We start from the raw sequence: 18132 nt of genomic DNA, 5'->3' as shown, positions 1-18132 counted from the left end.
GCTTCTAGTTTCAGCCAGTCAGTTCTGACAGGCTGCCTGTGCATGGACTTGGCAGCCATTGGGCCTGGTGACTCAGAACTCAGGCGTTCTCAACTCATGTTTCTAATCTAACCCTGTCTTGCAGATTCCTCCTTTGTAACATACGAAGGATTCGACCCTTTCTTTCGCAGGAAGCTACCCAGGTGCTTGTGCAGTCTCTTGTGATCTCAAAGCTAGACTACTGCAACTCGCTACTTGCTGGTCTTCCTCCAAGAGCCATCAAACCTCTACAACTTGTCCAGAATACAGCAGCACGACTGGTCTTCAATCTTCCAAAGTTCACACGTTACTCCACTGCTGTGCAGCCTTCATTGGCTCCCTGTAGCTGCATGCATCAGATTTAAAACCTTGATGCTTGCCTACAAAGCCAAAAATGGACCAGCCCCTTCATACATGAGGTCAATGGTCAAAGCCCGATCCGTACCTCGAGTACTTCGAACATCAAGTACGGCTCGGCTTAAAATACCTTGCTTTGGGTCTCATGGACGACAAGCATCGAGACTATTTTCTATCCTGGCTCCAAGATGGTGGCATGAACTCCCACTTGCTGTCCGGACAGCAGAGTCCCTTGCAGTCTTCAAACACAGACTGAAGACCCATCTATTTGCAGAATATTTAAAGGACAACTGACACTGCTCCCTTATTGACTGACTAATTTAGTACTTATTATAGGGCACTGTTTATGTTGTTTAACAAACTCTAACACTTATTGTTTATAGCACTCATCATTGTTTAAGATAGACCTTATGTATTTTGCACTTCTAGGTATCAGCATTCATCCCTGTATTCTACAATATTCTAGTTCATTGGTATGTTTAATTCTAACCTACTATACTGTACTTGGATATATTCTATGAGTAAATGACAAAGCACTTTTGTAAGTCGCTCTGGATAAGAGCGTCTGCTAAATGCCGTAAATGTAAACGTAAATGCAAATGATGGAGGATTGGGCTAGCAGCCCCAGCTCTTCCTCACACCTCCATCATCGCAGCCCCGTCCTCATCGCGGCCCGACGTCTTCCAAAGCCATGCCCACGAGTACATGCAACATTGCTGTTTTGTCTGCTGGAATCAGTGTGTCTCTGAGGGGTGAAAATGCTCAAATGTAGCAACGTGGCCTCCCAGGAACAGGAGGAAAGACATCAGTATACGTCTTCACCCATGCAGACTGATGTGCAACACGGCTCTCTTATTAGTAATACATCAAAGCCATTAAACAAAGTCCCTTAACTGGCCTGGCTGCACTGCGTGCGTGTATTGACAAGACAATTCAATCCTAAATTAAGGTGTTTAAGGTCATTCTGCAAACAGACTGGTTTCCGGCACATTCCACCTCTAGTGAGTCAAAATACATGCTTTTATTCCGCTGCTTGCAGATGCATGCAAACCTTCTCAAGCTTTTAACATGTGCATGGGCATCACCATAAAACAATAAAGATAATGCATTAATTTGTCACAATTATATTTTAGCTATGTGGGTTTGCTCAAAAAAGAGGTAGAGCACAATGTACTGGGAGAGAAAAACAAAGCTACTTTGAGAAGGAGTCGCTTTTTAACTGAGTCACTTTCCAATGACACATGCAGTGAAAACCCCCATGGCTGGAACACACAACACATGGGCGGCATGTGTTTCTCGATGTGCAGCTCTGTTCTCTTAGTTTCACGCGATTTCAGTTTCAATATTCAAAAGAGGCTGAAAACCATTAAGCAGAGCCAGGCCTGCGTGTCCCTGGTAGAAGCCCGGGTCTGGTCTGGCTGCCTGCCCGCCCCCTCGCGCTGCTCCACCGACCGTGAGCAAGGAGAAAGCTGGGGGGAGGTGGTTTGGAAGACAAGCAGCAGCCCAGCCTGCCCAGGCGCAGCGACTGTGCTGACAGAGGGGAAAAAGACTTATGGCTCTGGCTAAACCACACACAGAGTAACTCTCACGGGCTTCTTTCACTTGAATATTCCAAAACGGAACTACATTCGGTGGTTTGTTGTGACACGGAGAAAAGGAGAAAGAGAGAGAGAGGTTTTGCTGTAGCGAACCTGAACCTGAAACTGACTAAACTCTGCACTAAGACCAATTACAGAATTACAGAAACAATACATAAAACTACAGAAACAATACATTTACAGAAACAATACATAAAACATTTCTTCTGAGAACATGGATAGATTTTTTTCCCCCTATTTTCAGTTAGAGTTCCAGTTTACTCAGAAGCGGATACTATCGTTTGTTCTGGGTCTCTCGCTAAAGTGGGACAGATGTGAGCAAACAGTCAGTGATGGATGCACATAAAAAGAGAAGTCTTTAAGATGTTTACAAGCCACAGGAATCAAGTGGCTCAATTCAGAAAGCAACAGATGAACTCACGTTTCTGGTAATTAACACTGTGTCAAACACTGTGAGAGCTGACATTACAACACTAGCTGCTCTACAGTACACTTTTCAGACACTAGACGATGGGTTAATTATCAACGTAGGGGACAAAAGAGAACACGTGTCTCAAGTGCACAAAATGAAGGTCCGAATGTCTATCATTTGCCTCCAAAATCTCCAAAACCAGACTGCTGTAGAAGGCTACATGATCTTGAGAGGCAGACAAGGCACTCTGCAATGCCACACTGGAAAGCCACCATAGAAAAAACATCCCTTCACGGATTATAGCGCGCATGGGGGCGCCGATGAGCAGAGCCTCCAGCCGAGGGGAACTGCAGTCATGGTTTCAGTCATGGCTGGGGGGGGGGGGTAAATCGCTGAGCGATACCAATTAGAGGTCAGGCACATGTCAGAGGTCCGATAGGCTGAAGTCCCGTAATGGATATGTAATCGAATTAACTGGAAATGTGCGAGGTGACCAAGTCACATTAATTAGATTCAGGCTTTTACAGATTACAAATTACACTTAACGCTTGATGCACAGCACCTGCTGCCTGGACTTCCTAAAGCATAAAATTTAATTACATCTTTTCCAAATCAATATACTAAGGTAGAAAAACACAAAAGCAAGTTAACCCTAATATGTTCAGTCAGCTCCAGATGTCAAACCAGCAAAACAACATAAAATCCTAAACTTTGTGCTATAATTGTTATGCATAGTAAGATAAACATATTTATATGCACTGCTAAATAAAGATGTGTAGAAAGAAATTAAATACTGAAGAGTATTTAGTACAGGTGCAATGTATCTACAACTGGTTCGTGTATGACGAAAACCCAGGTCTAGCTCAGGGGAGCCAAACTCCTAATTTTCACTGGTAATTGGTTAGTAACTAATGAGAATTAGGTGTGTTTGAGCAGTGCCCTAGGATATGACTGAAAAGGACTGTTGGATGGAGTAACATACTACAATGGTGATGACCGAAGTACAAACCAATTAGCTGATGGGGGGGAAAAAAAAAAAAAAAAAAAAAAAAAAAACCCACAAAAAAAACGGAGCTGTGCCTGCCATGCCAGAAGGCCCAAACCCAGTCCGCATGGTTTCTCAGGCATCCCACATTTTTGCCCTGGTCCTGCTTTCAACATACCTGAGCCACGTAAGGCTTTACCTGGCTAGGGTACACAGGGACCCAGGACAAGACTAAAACATGGGTTTCTCTGGGAGCTCAGCAGACTGGTTTGGCCTGGATTGTTCCAGAAGGGAGTCGAGTGGCACGAGCAGCGGTCCTACCTCAAGCACAGGGCCTGCTCCCAAGATGGTCCTCTCCACGCCACTGGCATAGCCCTTCTGACTGAGAGCAGTGAGGCAGTGGATGAGGAAGTTTGTGCTCTGCGTTTTGCCTGAGCCGCTCTCCCCGGAGATCACGATGCACTGGTTGATCCTCTTGCGAAGCATGGCGTAGTACGACACGTCGGCGATGGCAAAGATGTGCGGCTCCAGCTTGCCCAGCTGGTGGTTCTCGTACATCTTGACGTACTTGGGGTTGTAGATGGGCAGGAACTTGAAGGGGTTGATGGCGACAAGGATGCTGCCGGCGTACGTGTAGATCTTCTTCTTCTTGAAGCGCCTGCGCAGGTTCTCCAGGATGGTGTCCTCGGTGAGCGTGGGCAGGTTGCACAGGTCGGCCACATCCTCCTGGCGGGGCGGGAGGAAGCCACGGGCGACCAGCCGCTGGGAGTCCGCCTCGGCACCCGCTGCCCCCTGCAGGTGCACGTAGCAGATGGATCCGTCGCGGTTGCGCTCCTGCAGCAGGAAGTAGAAGCCGTCGCTCTGCGGGTGCTCGTCCTGAGCCTTGCGGGGCCAGAGAAGGACCCTGTGCACGGGGAGGTCGGTGGCCTCCAGCACCCACTCCTCCCCTCCGCTCTCCTTCACCTCGGCCAGGACATAGTGCCCGGCCCTGTCCAGCCCCAGGCTGGCCGCTGCGTCCTGGATGACCGCCGCTGCTGTGGCCTCCTTGTGAACCTGGAGCTTGCAACACAGGGCCGTCTCCAGGGAGAGACGGGGGTAGATCTGGAGGACGTAGGCCCGTCCATCGTGGCTAGCCGGCCCGTCGCCATCTGTGACACTCATTCTGACTCCGTGCGAGTCGTTTCAGCATTACGCATTGCCCTGGGACTCACCATCGAGCACCTGAATGACAGGAAACACAGAAGCTACTCAGTGCTAAGCTCTGTAACACTGCTGGACCAAGTTTCATTTAAAGAAATAAAAATAATTAAATAAATAAAAATTCTGGTCACAAGTATGCTAGAACATTAATGAACGTAGAGCACAGCGCTGAGGCCACAGTGTTAACCACACTTGGCCGTTGTGCATGGTTGGACCTTCATAGGCATCATCATAACCACAGAACCACAATTACTGTACTGTGATGTTTTAGAAGTATTACATCTGTAACGTCACTATGTGAAACAGCAGTCAGCACACAATGAAATGAAAGCACATAGACTGAACTCAGTAAAGAACACAGAGAAACAATTCAGTTTGCACAGTCCTTAATAAAGGCGGATCATGACGGATTAGAGAAAATACAAACATGCCAGCATGAATGACAAAGAGCACATTTACACATTTACATATGAAAATGAGTCAACCAGGTCTTCTTGTAGGTCTCAATGCATCAGACCTGTTTATACCATTAAAGAGAGGTTCCACGATGCGACACCAAACTAACCCTCTGACCAAACGCAGCCGACGCACATCAAAAACGCTCAGACGCCTCTCCATTTTCACCTTAAAAGGATCTACAGGCCCCATGTCTTATTACCACCGAACAGTAGCCTCTAAACGGCTTCAACAGAACAGGAATAAAGCGTATGGCAGGCAGGCAGGCATTTCCCCCCCCCCATTCATTAGTCCAGTTAAGTCCCCGCTCTGCTTAAAATGCTGCACCACCATCTGAAGGCAGAACAGACAGAGTAGCCAGTCTGCAACCGCTTCTTTGTTTTTCTTCCTGTCCTCAGAGCTGTCCCGCTCCGTCCGCGGCACCTGGCCTGAGCCGTGCGCCCCGCCCCTTCGCTGCTAACAGTGGTGGTGCAGGCAGGGCAGAGGAGCAGGGCAGGAAGTCGTGGTCAGACAGCTGCAGGCAACATGCGGCCGCCCCGGAACAGCAGCCCCATGTCTGCGCTGATGACACGCTACCTCTCTATAAATAAAAGGCAAAAAAAAGCCACAAAGCCCTTGCGTCACCAGGGTCAGCATCGACATAGCAACTGTATCCCTAAACTACACAACAGGGCTGAAAACCACCAAAGGGGGAAGGAAAAAAAAAAAAAAAAAAAGTCAGTGGTTAAAATGAGGACACGTAATCAACTTGCTGTTAGAAGGCAGGAAATGATTAAAAACAAAAAAAACTTTGCTAAGACATGTTTGATGAACAAACTGCTTCTGCCCTGAAGTGACCATCATTTTAATATCTCCATTATAAACATGTACATCCAATCAGAACTACATTACAGTCCAAAGTTTCCGTTTCAGCTTCCAAGCCGTGCCTCCTGTTCACGCGAAGTGACAGCAAATTAGCGACGTAGGAGAGGCACTAGAAAAATGAAGGACTGCTAATGCTAGTACCTTTGTTCGTTTGTATAGATAACACTACATCTTAGTATCAGAAACCGCAAAGGCAAGTTCCTTCACGAACGCTTACCAGCTCATGGTGGTTTGAGGCAAGCGTGTGATTCAGCATTGAGTTCACATGATGCCAATTGGTGAGACTCTTTTAGCAACTTGATAGCTACATTTGCCTTGTAGCTCCTATGCAAAACTAAAGCAGCAAAATGTGTATACAGAACATGTATTGACTGAGTACATCTGAGGCAAGTGGTACACAACAGTGTAGACGTACAACTAAAAAGTACAAAGATTACTGCACTACGAGAGCACTTTTGTTAATGGTACAGCCCGGTCTCTTAGCAAGTCCCTCCACATTATCCCCGGACCCAGCTCACAATCAGATCGGTGAAGCTCAAACTCCAACACAAAACTCATCGCCTTACCAAATCCGGCTGTTCCCCTGACCAAAGACGCTCACAGACCTTCATCTCCGAGCCATCACAATCGTGTCTCACTGCAACCTGCGACTCAAAACTGCATGAGTCAGGAAAAGGAGAAGAAAAAAAAGAAAAGAAAAAAAAGCTGATACACAAGCCCGGTGTGGAAGGAAGAGGCATCTACACTAACTGCAGATCAGCTGACAGCTCAGCAGAAGTGAGCATGCAAAGACTTTTGTCTTTGGCACTAGATGGAGTCGTCTGTTTGCAGGTCTCGACGTCATGTTCTATGAGTGAATGTCCAAACAGAAGACGCCTGTGCACTGGAGGGACCGGAGCGTGCGGACACCCGAGATGCTTCATCGCCCGGTCGGGTTGCAGTCATGAACGCATCACAAATGTCAGACATTTGCAGCCTCTGTAAGCCTGTCTTCTCTCTTATCTTTCAGCATCACTGCTGTAGGAATGAAGGCTATTGTATAAACAAAAGGAGAAGTTTGACTAAAGTATAACCACTGCCATAATGCTTGAACAATGATAAAATATAACCAGTTCACTATGTAGCTGTCTGAAATCTTCTCTACACAGATGCCTCCAAACAACACATATACCACCAGATGATATGGTCTGTTCCTGTTGGTGCAGCTCTACCACTTCAAATGATGGCTTCAAATTCACTTACTGGAACAGTTAGACTTAAAGAAATAGCCACAATCTCATTCATTTCTGCTTAATGCATCACAGAATTATTAGATTAGAGTATAATTAAAAATAAAAAGCCCTAGTTAATTTAAGATGGTATGTTCTTAACAGTCTTTTGTATTTGGCCAGCTGTGTGACCTAGCTTTCAAAACAACTCAACTTATCCCTTCGATGGTGCATTATTAGATTTGGTCTTGACCGTGGGCCAGTTTTATATGGAGTGAAAAACTGAACAAAAATGTTTTGGTTTTTTTTGCTTTAACTATAATCTTGAGTATGTGAGTGATTTCCTGGGAAAAAGCAGGGCTAACTCAAAACACTTGGAAACTTGTACTGATACAAATCAAGTTGCTCTTGAAAGTCTCAAGAATATTAATGGTGCTTTCTGATGAGTAATTTGGCAAAATAAGCAGAGCAGGAGAATCAATATATTTGTAGGAAATGACGAGCTTTTTTAGTTTTTAACAGAATATTATAAAGGTCCTTTCTTTTTGAAGGGTCTGCTAAAGAATGGCTGGTTTAATGAGATATCAAACAGCTGGAGGAAGTGAGCCATCCCGGCTGGTTTTAACTCCAATTACCATGGTAGGTAGGAAACTCTTTTTACAAAAGCAGTTACAAGGTTTTCTTTCTTTTTTCAAAACATGTCATTATCCTACAAGTTTAGAAATGTGAAACAAAACAGATGCCATAAAAACGCACAATAACGCTGAAAACCCTGCTTGAGTTTTCCTTTGAGTTCTGGCATTTCTTGGGAGAAAAAGTCGACATGTGAAAGTAAAGCACATCCTCAAAGTCAGATACTGACTCGGAATCTATACGAAGCTGAAGTATGCACAAAGCATGCAACCACAAAAGTGCATCATCATTCTAGTCAGAGCTGGCATGATTCACTCGCCTCTCTGAGGAGCCCAGCCTTAGAGCCCAGCCTTAGAGCCCAGCCTTAGAGCCCAGCCTTAGAGCCCAGCCTTAGAGCCCAGCCTTAGAGCCCAGCCTTAGAGCCCAGCCTTAGGATAAGTAAAGGGGTTCTATCTTCGCAACCGCATTTCAGAGTAGAGAACGAAATCCACAGTTTAAAAAGAAAGAAAGGCTGCTTACCTGAGCTCCAGCTTCCTACTGATGGTAAACAAAGAATCAAGCTGTTTAAGAGTAAACACTACAGGTCAGGATCCCCAATCAGTCTAGAAACTGTAGAAATGAATGGCTTGTGGCCTCCTCATTTGTAATGATCTGAAAATGTATGTTTACTCCAGCTGAGCTATGTTTTCTTCCATCACAGGGATTGGGGTGGAGGGGCATTTCCTGATGATAGTAAGTAGAAGGTCAGAGACAAGTCATTAGTCAGTGGTGAGGGCAGACATAAGTAATTGCTCACTCCAATACTCAGCACTGAGCCACCAAAACAATTCCATTACAGAGTGAGTCAGTGATGCAGCGCGGCTCCAGGATATCAAGAGAGGACCGGTCTGTGTCTCCCCATCTGTCAGTGTGTCCGCCTGCTGTTCTACCTGTCAGCCGCTCAGTCTGACGTTTTGGCCGCCGTATTCTGACCACACAAAGCAGCCTTCGCGGTCTTCCTATCTACTAACAGAGGAGGGACCTCAAAGCAGCACTCCTTGGCATAACACAGACCTCAGATCTACTGAGGTCAACGCTCTACTTTATTTGCCTTCCTTCTGCGACGGAGGAGGCGACACGAGCGTAACTCAGACCTCCTCCTGCACCTCATGGTTGGAGACGTGTGCACTTGGCTGAGCTCCCAGCAAGACATCCTGGAGGAGCAGAACAAGAAAGGGGGGGAGGGAACCCCACACACACCAATAAAACAAATCACATCCTGAGGTAATTCAACCATGGATTCATTACGGCCCAACACAGCTGGGGTTGTCCTGAACTAAATGGCTGTCTCCAAATAGGAATGTGCGGGTGAAACAGAAATAGGGCTTTTGTCTACAGATCGCCTAGTTTTAAGGCCCTTAAGCCTTTTAGCAGATGGAAGCGCTGGTGCGGGGGGTGGTCAGGAGCAGGACAACAAAAATCCTCTCAGCAGTACAGAAGATCCTAGTGCAGATTTTTATTAAGCGTAGATTTCTAACCACTGGATCACAGATTAGGCAAATATTTACTTTTAAAAAAAGGAATAGAAATTTCAGTAAATATTTTGCATACTTCCTACACCTTGAAAGCTGTCAACAGAACCACCTTTTTGTTTAGCTGGGCCTGTCTGGAGGGATCTGCCTGTCTGTGTTTCAGAACACAGCCAGAGAAATGTGTTACTGCTGCTCATTTACACAGTGGCTTAGTCATTGACTGCGTATAGAGTGACTATGGTGGGGGGCACATGAGCATGACTGGGAAAGACTGAAGAACGTGAAGACGTGAACCGCTACAGTTATAACGCTGACATCTCACAGCCTTAGCTAACTAGATAAATGTGTTGATATAACGCTAGCCCTCTTCACCATGAAACAAACTTGGTGAGTGCTTGGTGATCTTACTTTGAATGACTGAGGACTTCTCTGTTCCCCTTAGGCAACACTACTGAAAAACACTTTCAAACAAAAATTCAAAAAGACAGATGTTTTTCCTTGATAAGACAATGCTGTGCTTGTTGTTGCCAATAAAAACGTAGCCCCTGACTAAAGTAACGCTCAACTCTGACAGTTCTATAGGAAACATTTTTCATGCCTGGGCTGAAACATTTGGTGCCTCATGCAAAACAGAACAAGGCACAGCAATTATAACAGTGACACCCCCTTTAAATTAACCATTTCTTTTCAGTCAAATAAACAAACAAATACAAGCACACTGCCTTGGTTTTGTCACAGCTGAATTTAAAGGGTTCTCAAACAGCTGAGCTCTTCAGCCTTCCCTCTAATGTGGCCTATGTGGACATCTCAACATTGTAAAAGTACAACTGAAAATTATACATATAGTACAAGAATGTGCTGTTTGCATCCAGCCCTAGTGTACTGAGCAATACTGACAATTTTGAAACTGCATTAGAATTGCAATAGTAATGCATATAACTTCTAATTGCAATTGCACCTGCTGGCAAGCACAGACAACTATATAAAGATTTTTAGTGCCTGATCCTGAACTGTCCATCTCAATTGTGTTGTCATGTTCAGTAAAGCTAAACCTTACTAACAATGTGATTTGAACGTCAATATTCCAATGTCTACTGTGTAAAATCACCCGGTTAGTCATGTGTAGTTCCCAGAAAAAACCCAACTGTGCCAGAAAGTCCATGGCAAACAGCAAGGAGCACTACTGCAGAAGGAAAGGTGAGGTTTAGCTTGCAGACAAGAACATCATAACATAGATGTGCTAGTTTAAGGAAAAACACCCATTCTAGCTCATGAGATCATTTGGAGGCATTTGACTATTCGAGTTGGGGGTGTTAAATCAGAGTTGTAGTTAAACTTTGCAGGGAGCAATTTTGGAGCAGCGTAGGAGTTAAACCTTTTCTCCAGGAGCAGAGACAAGACCAAAATTAGCAGGGATGGTATATTTCAAGTCTACGCATCCCAACTGCAGTGGTACAATCAGGTTAACCTTACCCAGACACAAGGCCAATCAAACTGTAGCATGACCTCAACACTAAACATAGCCTTAGAGCCATGCTAGTGCAGTCTTAACTTCAAGTGTGATTACCAAACTTCCCTTCCCCAATCACAAACACATCTCTCTGCATACACTTGCAGATGAAACTGTGCAAAAAATACTTTACTGGGCCACATAAACTGGCACATCTGCATCATACAGGAGTGTTTCCGGTGGCATCCTGAAGACATCTTGAAAGTACTGAGTGTGGTGGGACTCTATAATTCAGTTAAATTCAACAGAGAGGGAGAACTAAGGAGACCCATAATTAACTTTTCACCAAACCAACAGACTGCTGACAGTGGAAGACCCGGGGGTGGGAGGGTGGGGGTTTGCGCAGCTGGAATAAGGACTGTTTAAACTGTTCAGTACATTGTGAAACCAATCACGGGCCTTCTTACTTTATCAGAGTGGACTGTGGTGTTTAAGAAGCCCAGCCATCTCGGTCTCTCATGTTTTAGGATATGCTATTTGCAGTTTACAACCTGGAGGCATTACAGAACAAGCAATTAACCAGACTAAGGAAAACTGCTGTTTGTTGTTTCTTCAGCCATTACAGTGATCCAGAGATTAGATGGCAAATTCAAAAAGATGTCACCAAAAACACAGCCGCGCCTTCCTGACTTAGTTTTGCCATTGAGGACCCAGCCCTAGGACTGCATCAACTGACACACAAGTGCCAAGAAACTAATGGAGCAAAAATATTTACCCTTATTTGCCTTAAAAGGAATGAGCCTTTTTAGTTTTTGAATTCCTCAGCAAAATAGGACTTTTATAGGTCTTTCACTTTATGTTTGGCTAACTGCATTATTTATGCTTAAAGGGGTCTCTGGAGCAGAAATACACCACTCACATATGCAGAGTGTTCCAGCAGCCAATTTGTCTCAAAAAAAGGCCTTGTAGAGATTTACAAGTAAGTAACTGAAGTCAATGAACTCCATTAACTTGACCAGTTTTGGCAAGCAAAGTGAAGGATAAAATTGTCTCTCACTATTAATATTTACCAAATTAGACACCTTTCTGCACAGTAGGAAGAAAAACTGGGCAGTCATGCAGGATAACATAAGTCAAGATTTCTGTTGTTTAAATAACAAGATCTATTCTATAATTTCCAGTCTTCATAGTCTCCATCCTCTCCTCTGTCCCTTATCAGCCTTAAGACTACACTTTGTTAAGCTTTAGGTAAACACATCACTGCTGCCATGGTAAAGCAAGAGCACCCTCCTAGTGTACCATCACCCGTCTTTGTTCAGGAGTGGCACACCCCTAAGGACAATGTAATACAAGCCAAAAGAGCTTCTGTTCTGTAGCCCATTATGAAATATCAGCACACCTACACAGCAAGAAACTTCCATCAACACTGTGTGAATGTTAGAAATTAAGTCCAAAAATGAAACAACGGGAGCATGGGAACAAGGGCAGAAAGCCTGGCCTCTGCACCGATCTACTAACGTTAGTCATAATGGACATATCACAACTGAGAAACGAGAATTTTTTGTTAAGTGGATGCAATGTCAACGATGCATGAAAGGCACAAACTGAAACAGGATCAAATACACAAAGCCTCATCCTGAAGCCTGGGTGTGTTTACTTAGTTTGTGAAGATCACAGAGTGATGTTTGTCCTTGCTCTTGCAAATGAATGCCTTCTCGTTTAAAATCGGTTTTGATGACAATCCTCTGAAATGAACACAAAGCTGTCTGAAAATCCAAGTGAATTCAGAATTGCATATTAGACAGTTGAAACTAGCAAAGCCTGACTCAACCCAGGTTTGGGATATGACACACACATTTTATATATATATATATATATATATATATATATATATACATACATATACATACATATACATATACACACACACACACACACACACACACACACACACACACACACACACACACACACACGTGCTTGTTGTTGCCAATAAAAACGTAGCCCCTGACTAAAGTAACGCTCAACTCTGACAGTTCTATAGGAAACATTTTTCATGCCTGGGCTGAAACATTTGGTGCCTCATGCAAAACAGAACAAGGCACAGCAATTATAACAGTGACACCCCCTTTAAATTAACCATTTCTTTTCAGTCAAATAAACAAATAAAAATACAAGCACACTGCCTTGGTTTTGTCACAGCTGAATTTAAAGGGTTCTCAAACAGCTGAGCTCTTCAGCCTTCCCTCTAACGTGGCCTATGTGGACATCTCAACACTGTAAAAGTGCAACTGAAAATTATACATATAGTACAAGAATGTGCTGTTTGCATCCAGCCCTAGTGTACTGAGCAATACTGACAATTTTGAAACCGCATTAGAATTGCAATAGTAATGCATATAACTTCTAATTGCAATTGCACCTGCTGGCAAGCACAGACAACTATATAAAGATTTTTAGTGCCTGATCCTGAACTGTCCATCTCAGTTGTGTTGTCATGTTCAGTAAAGCTAAACCTTACTAACAATGGGATTTGAATGTCAATATTCCAATGTCTACTGTGTAAAATCACCCGGTTAGTCATGTGTAGTTCCCAGAAAAAACCCAACTGTGCCAGAAGGTCCATGGCAAACAGCAAGGAGCACTACTGCAGAAGGAAAGGTGAGGTTTAGCTTGCAGACAAGAACATCTTAACATAGATGTGCTAGTTTAAGGAAAAACACCCATTCTAGCTCATGAGATATATACACACACATATATACACATACACATATTTTATATATATATATATATATATATTACACACACACACAAACAGATTTCACTTTGCTGATGAAGCATCCCGTTTCTCTAGAAACCTTGTGTGTCACTGCAATTTTCTCTCCGACTACCTATGTGTGTTTATATACATATACGCACCCCCTGTACACTCCACTGTACAATGGAAATAACGGGTGGGTTTTACCATGTCTGATGCACAGTCCACACACCAGACAGGGCATTTCCTGTATGACCTCAGAGTATAACTCAGCAGTGACGGCAGTGGACATCAGAGCCAAGTAATTACTGAGCCACTACATAACAATTGGTATCAGTGACTGCGCTTTTGCAAAGGCCTGGAGCCAGGGCTGCCTGTCTGTCCTGCACTTTGATAATGGATGGGCTGTTGGGAGTGAAGCATGGCCAAAGGGTCAGATGTCAGCCCCAACTTAACAAGGCTGTCTTGGTCCTCTTTATTTTTTAGGCCATCAGGGTTTTTATAGTCTTGAGAGAAAGAGCAATAGAGGAGGAGCTCTACTGGCTTAATGGCTCCAGCGGAAGAAGCTCACTCTCAGAACTTCAGTCCACTTACCTGGGTCCACATTTACATGTTCCTGCCTCACAGCCCATAGCTATGAATTTTGAACTTCCAGGTCGCCAAGTCGTAGTGGACTTGAACCAAATAGGATGGAGCCTCCACAGATGAATTTCAGAATGACAGAGAACCGATTACAGGTAATGACAACAGAAGCTCTCTCGGCATCTGCATTGCTGTGAGCCATCACACAACGCGTTCTTCATCCGACTGCATGTTCTACGTAGAAACCTACGGTAGGGAGCTAGCCTTATGACTGCATACAAAGCAGAACTGAGTGGTCCATTGTGTAGCTTACAATGTGCATATCACATTGCAAACCACTTTTTTTGCCCCCTAGATCAGCATCAGAAATGTTAACAGCAGCAGTTTTTGTACTCAAATATGAGCTATTACCCAAGAAACAGGTCTCTGAAATCCTCAAAAGCCTAACCACAAAAGCAGGCAAAAACATGCATTTTTCAGACTGAAGGGCAGAGATGTATCCTATTCCAGTCTCAGCATGGCAATCTAGCAACCCTTAACCTTGACACTCCTAGATAAAAACATGAGATGATCAGAAAATATTATATTTATAATATAAAATCCAACTGCATGCCCAAATATTAAATAAGTTCTCTAAAACTGCGGTTCCCTCTGACCAGAATGATCAATCATCAGCACTGGCCTGAAACTCACGCGTCCCTAAAAACTTCATGACTCTGAGATTCCTCAACCTAGTTTTTGAAAAGATGGTGTGGCTAACTGCAACCAGCACTGAGAGAAAATAGGACTGTTCCCAAATGGTCAGACCCATTTTTTTCTTATACATACACTGTTATTACGGTTATTTATAAACTTGTCTTGACTGGCTACAGAGCTGCCAGCAGGGCTGAGAAATGCCATCCCTGGCATGTGAAACTTTAAGAGATAATTCTCAACCTAAACATTTTCCATACATTTTCACCATGTGTGCATCATCAGAAATCCACACCACATAGCTCAGCTGGTTACTGGATCCTTTCATCCCTTGCAAAAGACACACCCTCCTGTATCCATGTCAGAATGCTTTTAGATGTTCATGGATTAGAGGACTCTTCACCACAAAAAAGTAGTCCTTCGGAGAAAGCAAATGAACATTCTTTAGCTCAAGAAAATTAATATTCTGCAGACTTTGAAAGGCCTGGAACCACTCCAGGGACTTGTTTATATGGCAGTTGTTTTCTTGTTTCATGAACACAAGTTCCCTCTGTAGGAGCACAGGTTTTCAGTTTATATGTGCATGACCAATTTGGCCTGCAGTCCTTGAGTAGAATAATATCTTAATTCCTGAGTTAAGATAAAGAACTGAACTTTGTGTCCGTAGTATTCACAGCTCTTTCACCCTATGGTACTTCTCTCTGATCAACTAATGCTTCTTAGTACACTCCTCCATGCACATTTCTGAATCTAACAAAAAGCTTGTGTCCGCTGACCACTGTTCCGCGTTGGCGGAATACATTTTTTACGCGAAACTCATGTACGTGTCATACGCCACACGAGTCGGGCTTGCACGTTTACCCATTTGGAACTGCGAGATGCATACGCGAAAATATTTCATGCAAAATAAAAATCCCTTAACCACGTGCGACACCGCCAACATTTCATCTCTCGTTTGACTCGGATTTTCCGTAGCTACACGCAGACGTTACTCATCGCGCAGCGGGAGGACTGGAGTCTTTTAGACCTGCCGAGGTCCGTGCTCGAACGAGCGAGCCCTGCAGGCTGCAGGACTAGTGGACAAACCTGGCAGAGCTAATAACGCTTAAAATATATATCGCGCTGAAGCCAAATAACCTAGTTTGGGTAGCTATTTAACGACATGAAGAAGCCAAGACTGAAAAAATAAAATACAAGTGTGAGGATAGATGGTTGTTTGGGGCCAATTTTAGTTTTTAGTTAATCGAACCAGGAAAAAAAAACTTCGTGGGCAACAAATAAAAGATAAGATGTCTGAAAGTTGGCCATCTAATGAAGAAACTTTAGGAGCTGGCTATAAGTGAATCTGTATAGTTATACACATACACCGATGATTTTCGCAAATGATTTCGGGTTAAATCCGAGCTAAAATGTGGAGGACGACAACCTTGCAGCACAACAGCTCCACGGTTAAAACGGCTAACCTGCTAGGCAGAGCTCCATACTACAAACCGCTGTGACAAAAGCTTACTCCAGTTTACCTGCGAGTTGAACCGGCTGTTGCTATATGGCCATTTCCTTTCCGCTTTTATGAACGTTAGGTTATCTAAATATTTTAAGACGACGCAAACCACCCGTCCAGATTTCTAGACCGTCTTGAGGCAGCTAACAGCTACGCTACAAGTACAAAAGCAGACAAAAGCTTGACTGAGTTAGCCGGTGAGCTAACTAGTCACCTCGCCAAACAAACCGACTTCAATAACTCGGGAAAACTCTGGCAAGGTTCAACAAGTGCCATTATGAGAAACAAATACCTTATGCACTTACCTCTTTTGGTAGCCTCCCTACTAAGTTGAAAGCATTTCATAGACAATATATCGCCCCTGGAAAGTCCGAGAAGTCCTGACTGGGAAAACGAGTTTCCAGTGCTGCTGAAGCCGAACTAGCTAGCCGACGGGCTAAATTAGCGCTCCTCGGTCGGATTTTTCATGTTCTCCCGAAACCACGGTGTTCTTGCAAATGGCAGATACGATTACGGCGTTGCCTTTTATTTTTTTATAGTTCTGAGAGCCTCTTACAGCTCAATGTTCATCACTTCTGAACTCGGTTGCCGTGTCTAGCGCACTTCCTCTCAGAGCCAGCGCGCTCAGAGGAAAAAACCGCCGCGAGCCCTTTGACACGCGTCTCGTGCGACTCCGCAGGGCTGATGGAGGTTTGCATCGGTGCCGCTTCCAGCAGCACTCAAAAAATGTAACGGATCCAAAAGCATTCATTTATTTTTTTTTCATGCAAAATGATCAATAACGTATTGGTTTATTTCAAGGGTATTTGGTCGACTAACAACAACAATAATACCGATATTAAGCTTTATTTCTATAGCACTTTTGTCATTCGATCACTTTGACTCTACGGTCAATAGATAACACTGTCTATGTAGTTTCCCATATCTTCCTTTACGTCTTTCATGTAGTTTTCACCTGGAATGATTTCACCTGAAAAGTGTCTTTCCCATGCCAAATATCTTCTGAACCACCACACTCCCCTAAAATGTGAGAGTCCAGCTAGAAAACACTGCGTTGTAACTAAAACTCCTCACACAGTCTGCTCTACTGAACTGTTATGGTTACGCAACCACACCGTACATGTCACGCTTTAGAATTTACTTTGAACATAGAAATCTATATACTGTTAATCTATGTGTTGTAAATTGTGTCTTGTTTATCTCTACATTGTGTATTTATCTCTAATGTTACTGGATGCATACTGTTAAATTGTATTGTTGTGTTCTTGTCATATGCCTTGTGTGTTTATTCTATACATGTCAGTAATGTCATTCTAACGCAGGTTTCTGTACCTGGCAAGTATTGGAGAATAAATGTGATTCCCAATTTGTGGTCTGAGAGAGTAGTAGTGTATGTTTTATATTCAGGGTATTCAAATTCCAATAGCTAGGTAGAGCAGTTCTTACAACACCAGAGTCATGAGACAATTCCCAGTGAGCACAGATATGTGGCTTCAGAGTCCAGTGGCACAATACTTTACAGAGTCTTTATAGAGTCCAGTGGCACCATACTTTACAGAGTCTTTATAGAGTCCAGTGGCACCATACTTTACAGAGTCTTTACAGAGTCTTTACAGAGTCCATTGGCACCATACTTTACAGAGTCTTTACAGAGTCCAGTGGCACCATACCTCATGCGACTCCAGCTGGCGCGTTGCATCTAGTGATCTTGCCTTTTATTTTTTTATAGTTCTGAGAGCCTCTTACAGCTCAATGTTCATCACTTCTGAACTCGGTTGCCGTGTCTAGCACACTTCCTCTCAGAGCCAGCGCGCTCAGAGGAAAAAACCGCCGCGAGCCCTTTGACACGCGTCTCGTGCGACTCCGCAGGGCTGATGGAGGTTTGCATCGGTGCCGCTTCCAGTAG

The 18132-nt window shown here is 43.9% G+C and overlaps 1 protein-coding gene across 9 annotated transcripts in view; it reads right to left on the bottom strand.

Moving 5' to 3' along the window:
* The window catches only part of LOC113577797 (unconventional myosin-IXb), a 47926-nt gene extending 31053 nt beyond the window's left edge, over nt 1-16873 (bottom strand). For 6 of the 9 annotated variants that reach the window (XM_035523119.1, XM_035523123.1, XM_027010665.2 and 3 more), the window contains exons 1-2: nt 16532-16873; nt 3692-4591 (exon numbers count right to left, since the gene is read on the bottom strand). In XM_035523119.1, the coding sequence (XP_035379012.1) occupies nt 3692-4531 (840 nt within the window). In that variant the 5' untranslated portion in view covers nt 4532-4591; nt 16532-16873. Of the gene's footprint in view, nt 1-3691; nt 4592-6456; nt 6537-14985; nt 15050-16245; nt 16266-16531 lie in introns of those variants that run through there. The other 3 variants (XM_035523122.1, XM_035523121.1, XM_035523120.1) reach the window with 3 other exon arrangements.
* Between the last annotated feature and the right edge of the window lie 1259 nt (nt 16874-18132).

Source organism: Electrophorus electricus, chromosome 26 (genome assembly GCF_013358815.1).
Source record: "Electrophorus electricus isolate fEleEle1 chromosome 26, fEleEle1.pri, whole genome shotgun sequence".
In the NCBI taxonomy this organism is placed as follows: Eukaryota; Metazoa; Chordata; class Actinopteri; order Gymnotiformes; family Gymnotidae; genus Electrophorus; species Electrophorus electricus.
The sequence above is the reverse complement of the archived record's forward strand: the minus strand, read 5'-3'. Positions and strand labels throughout refer to the sequence as shown.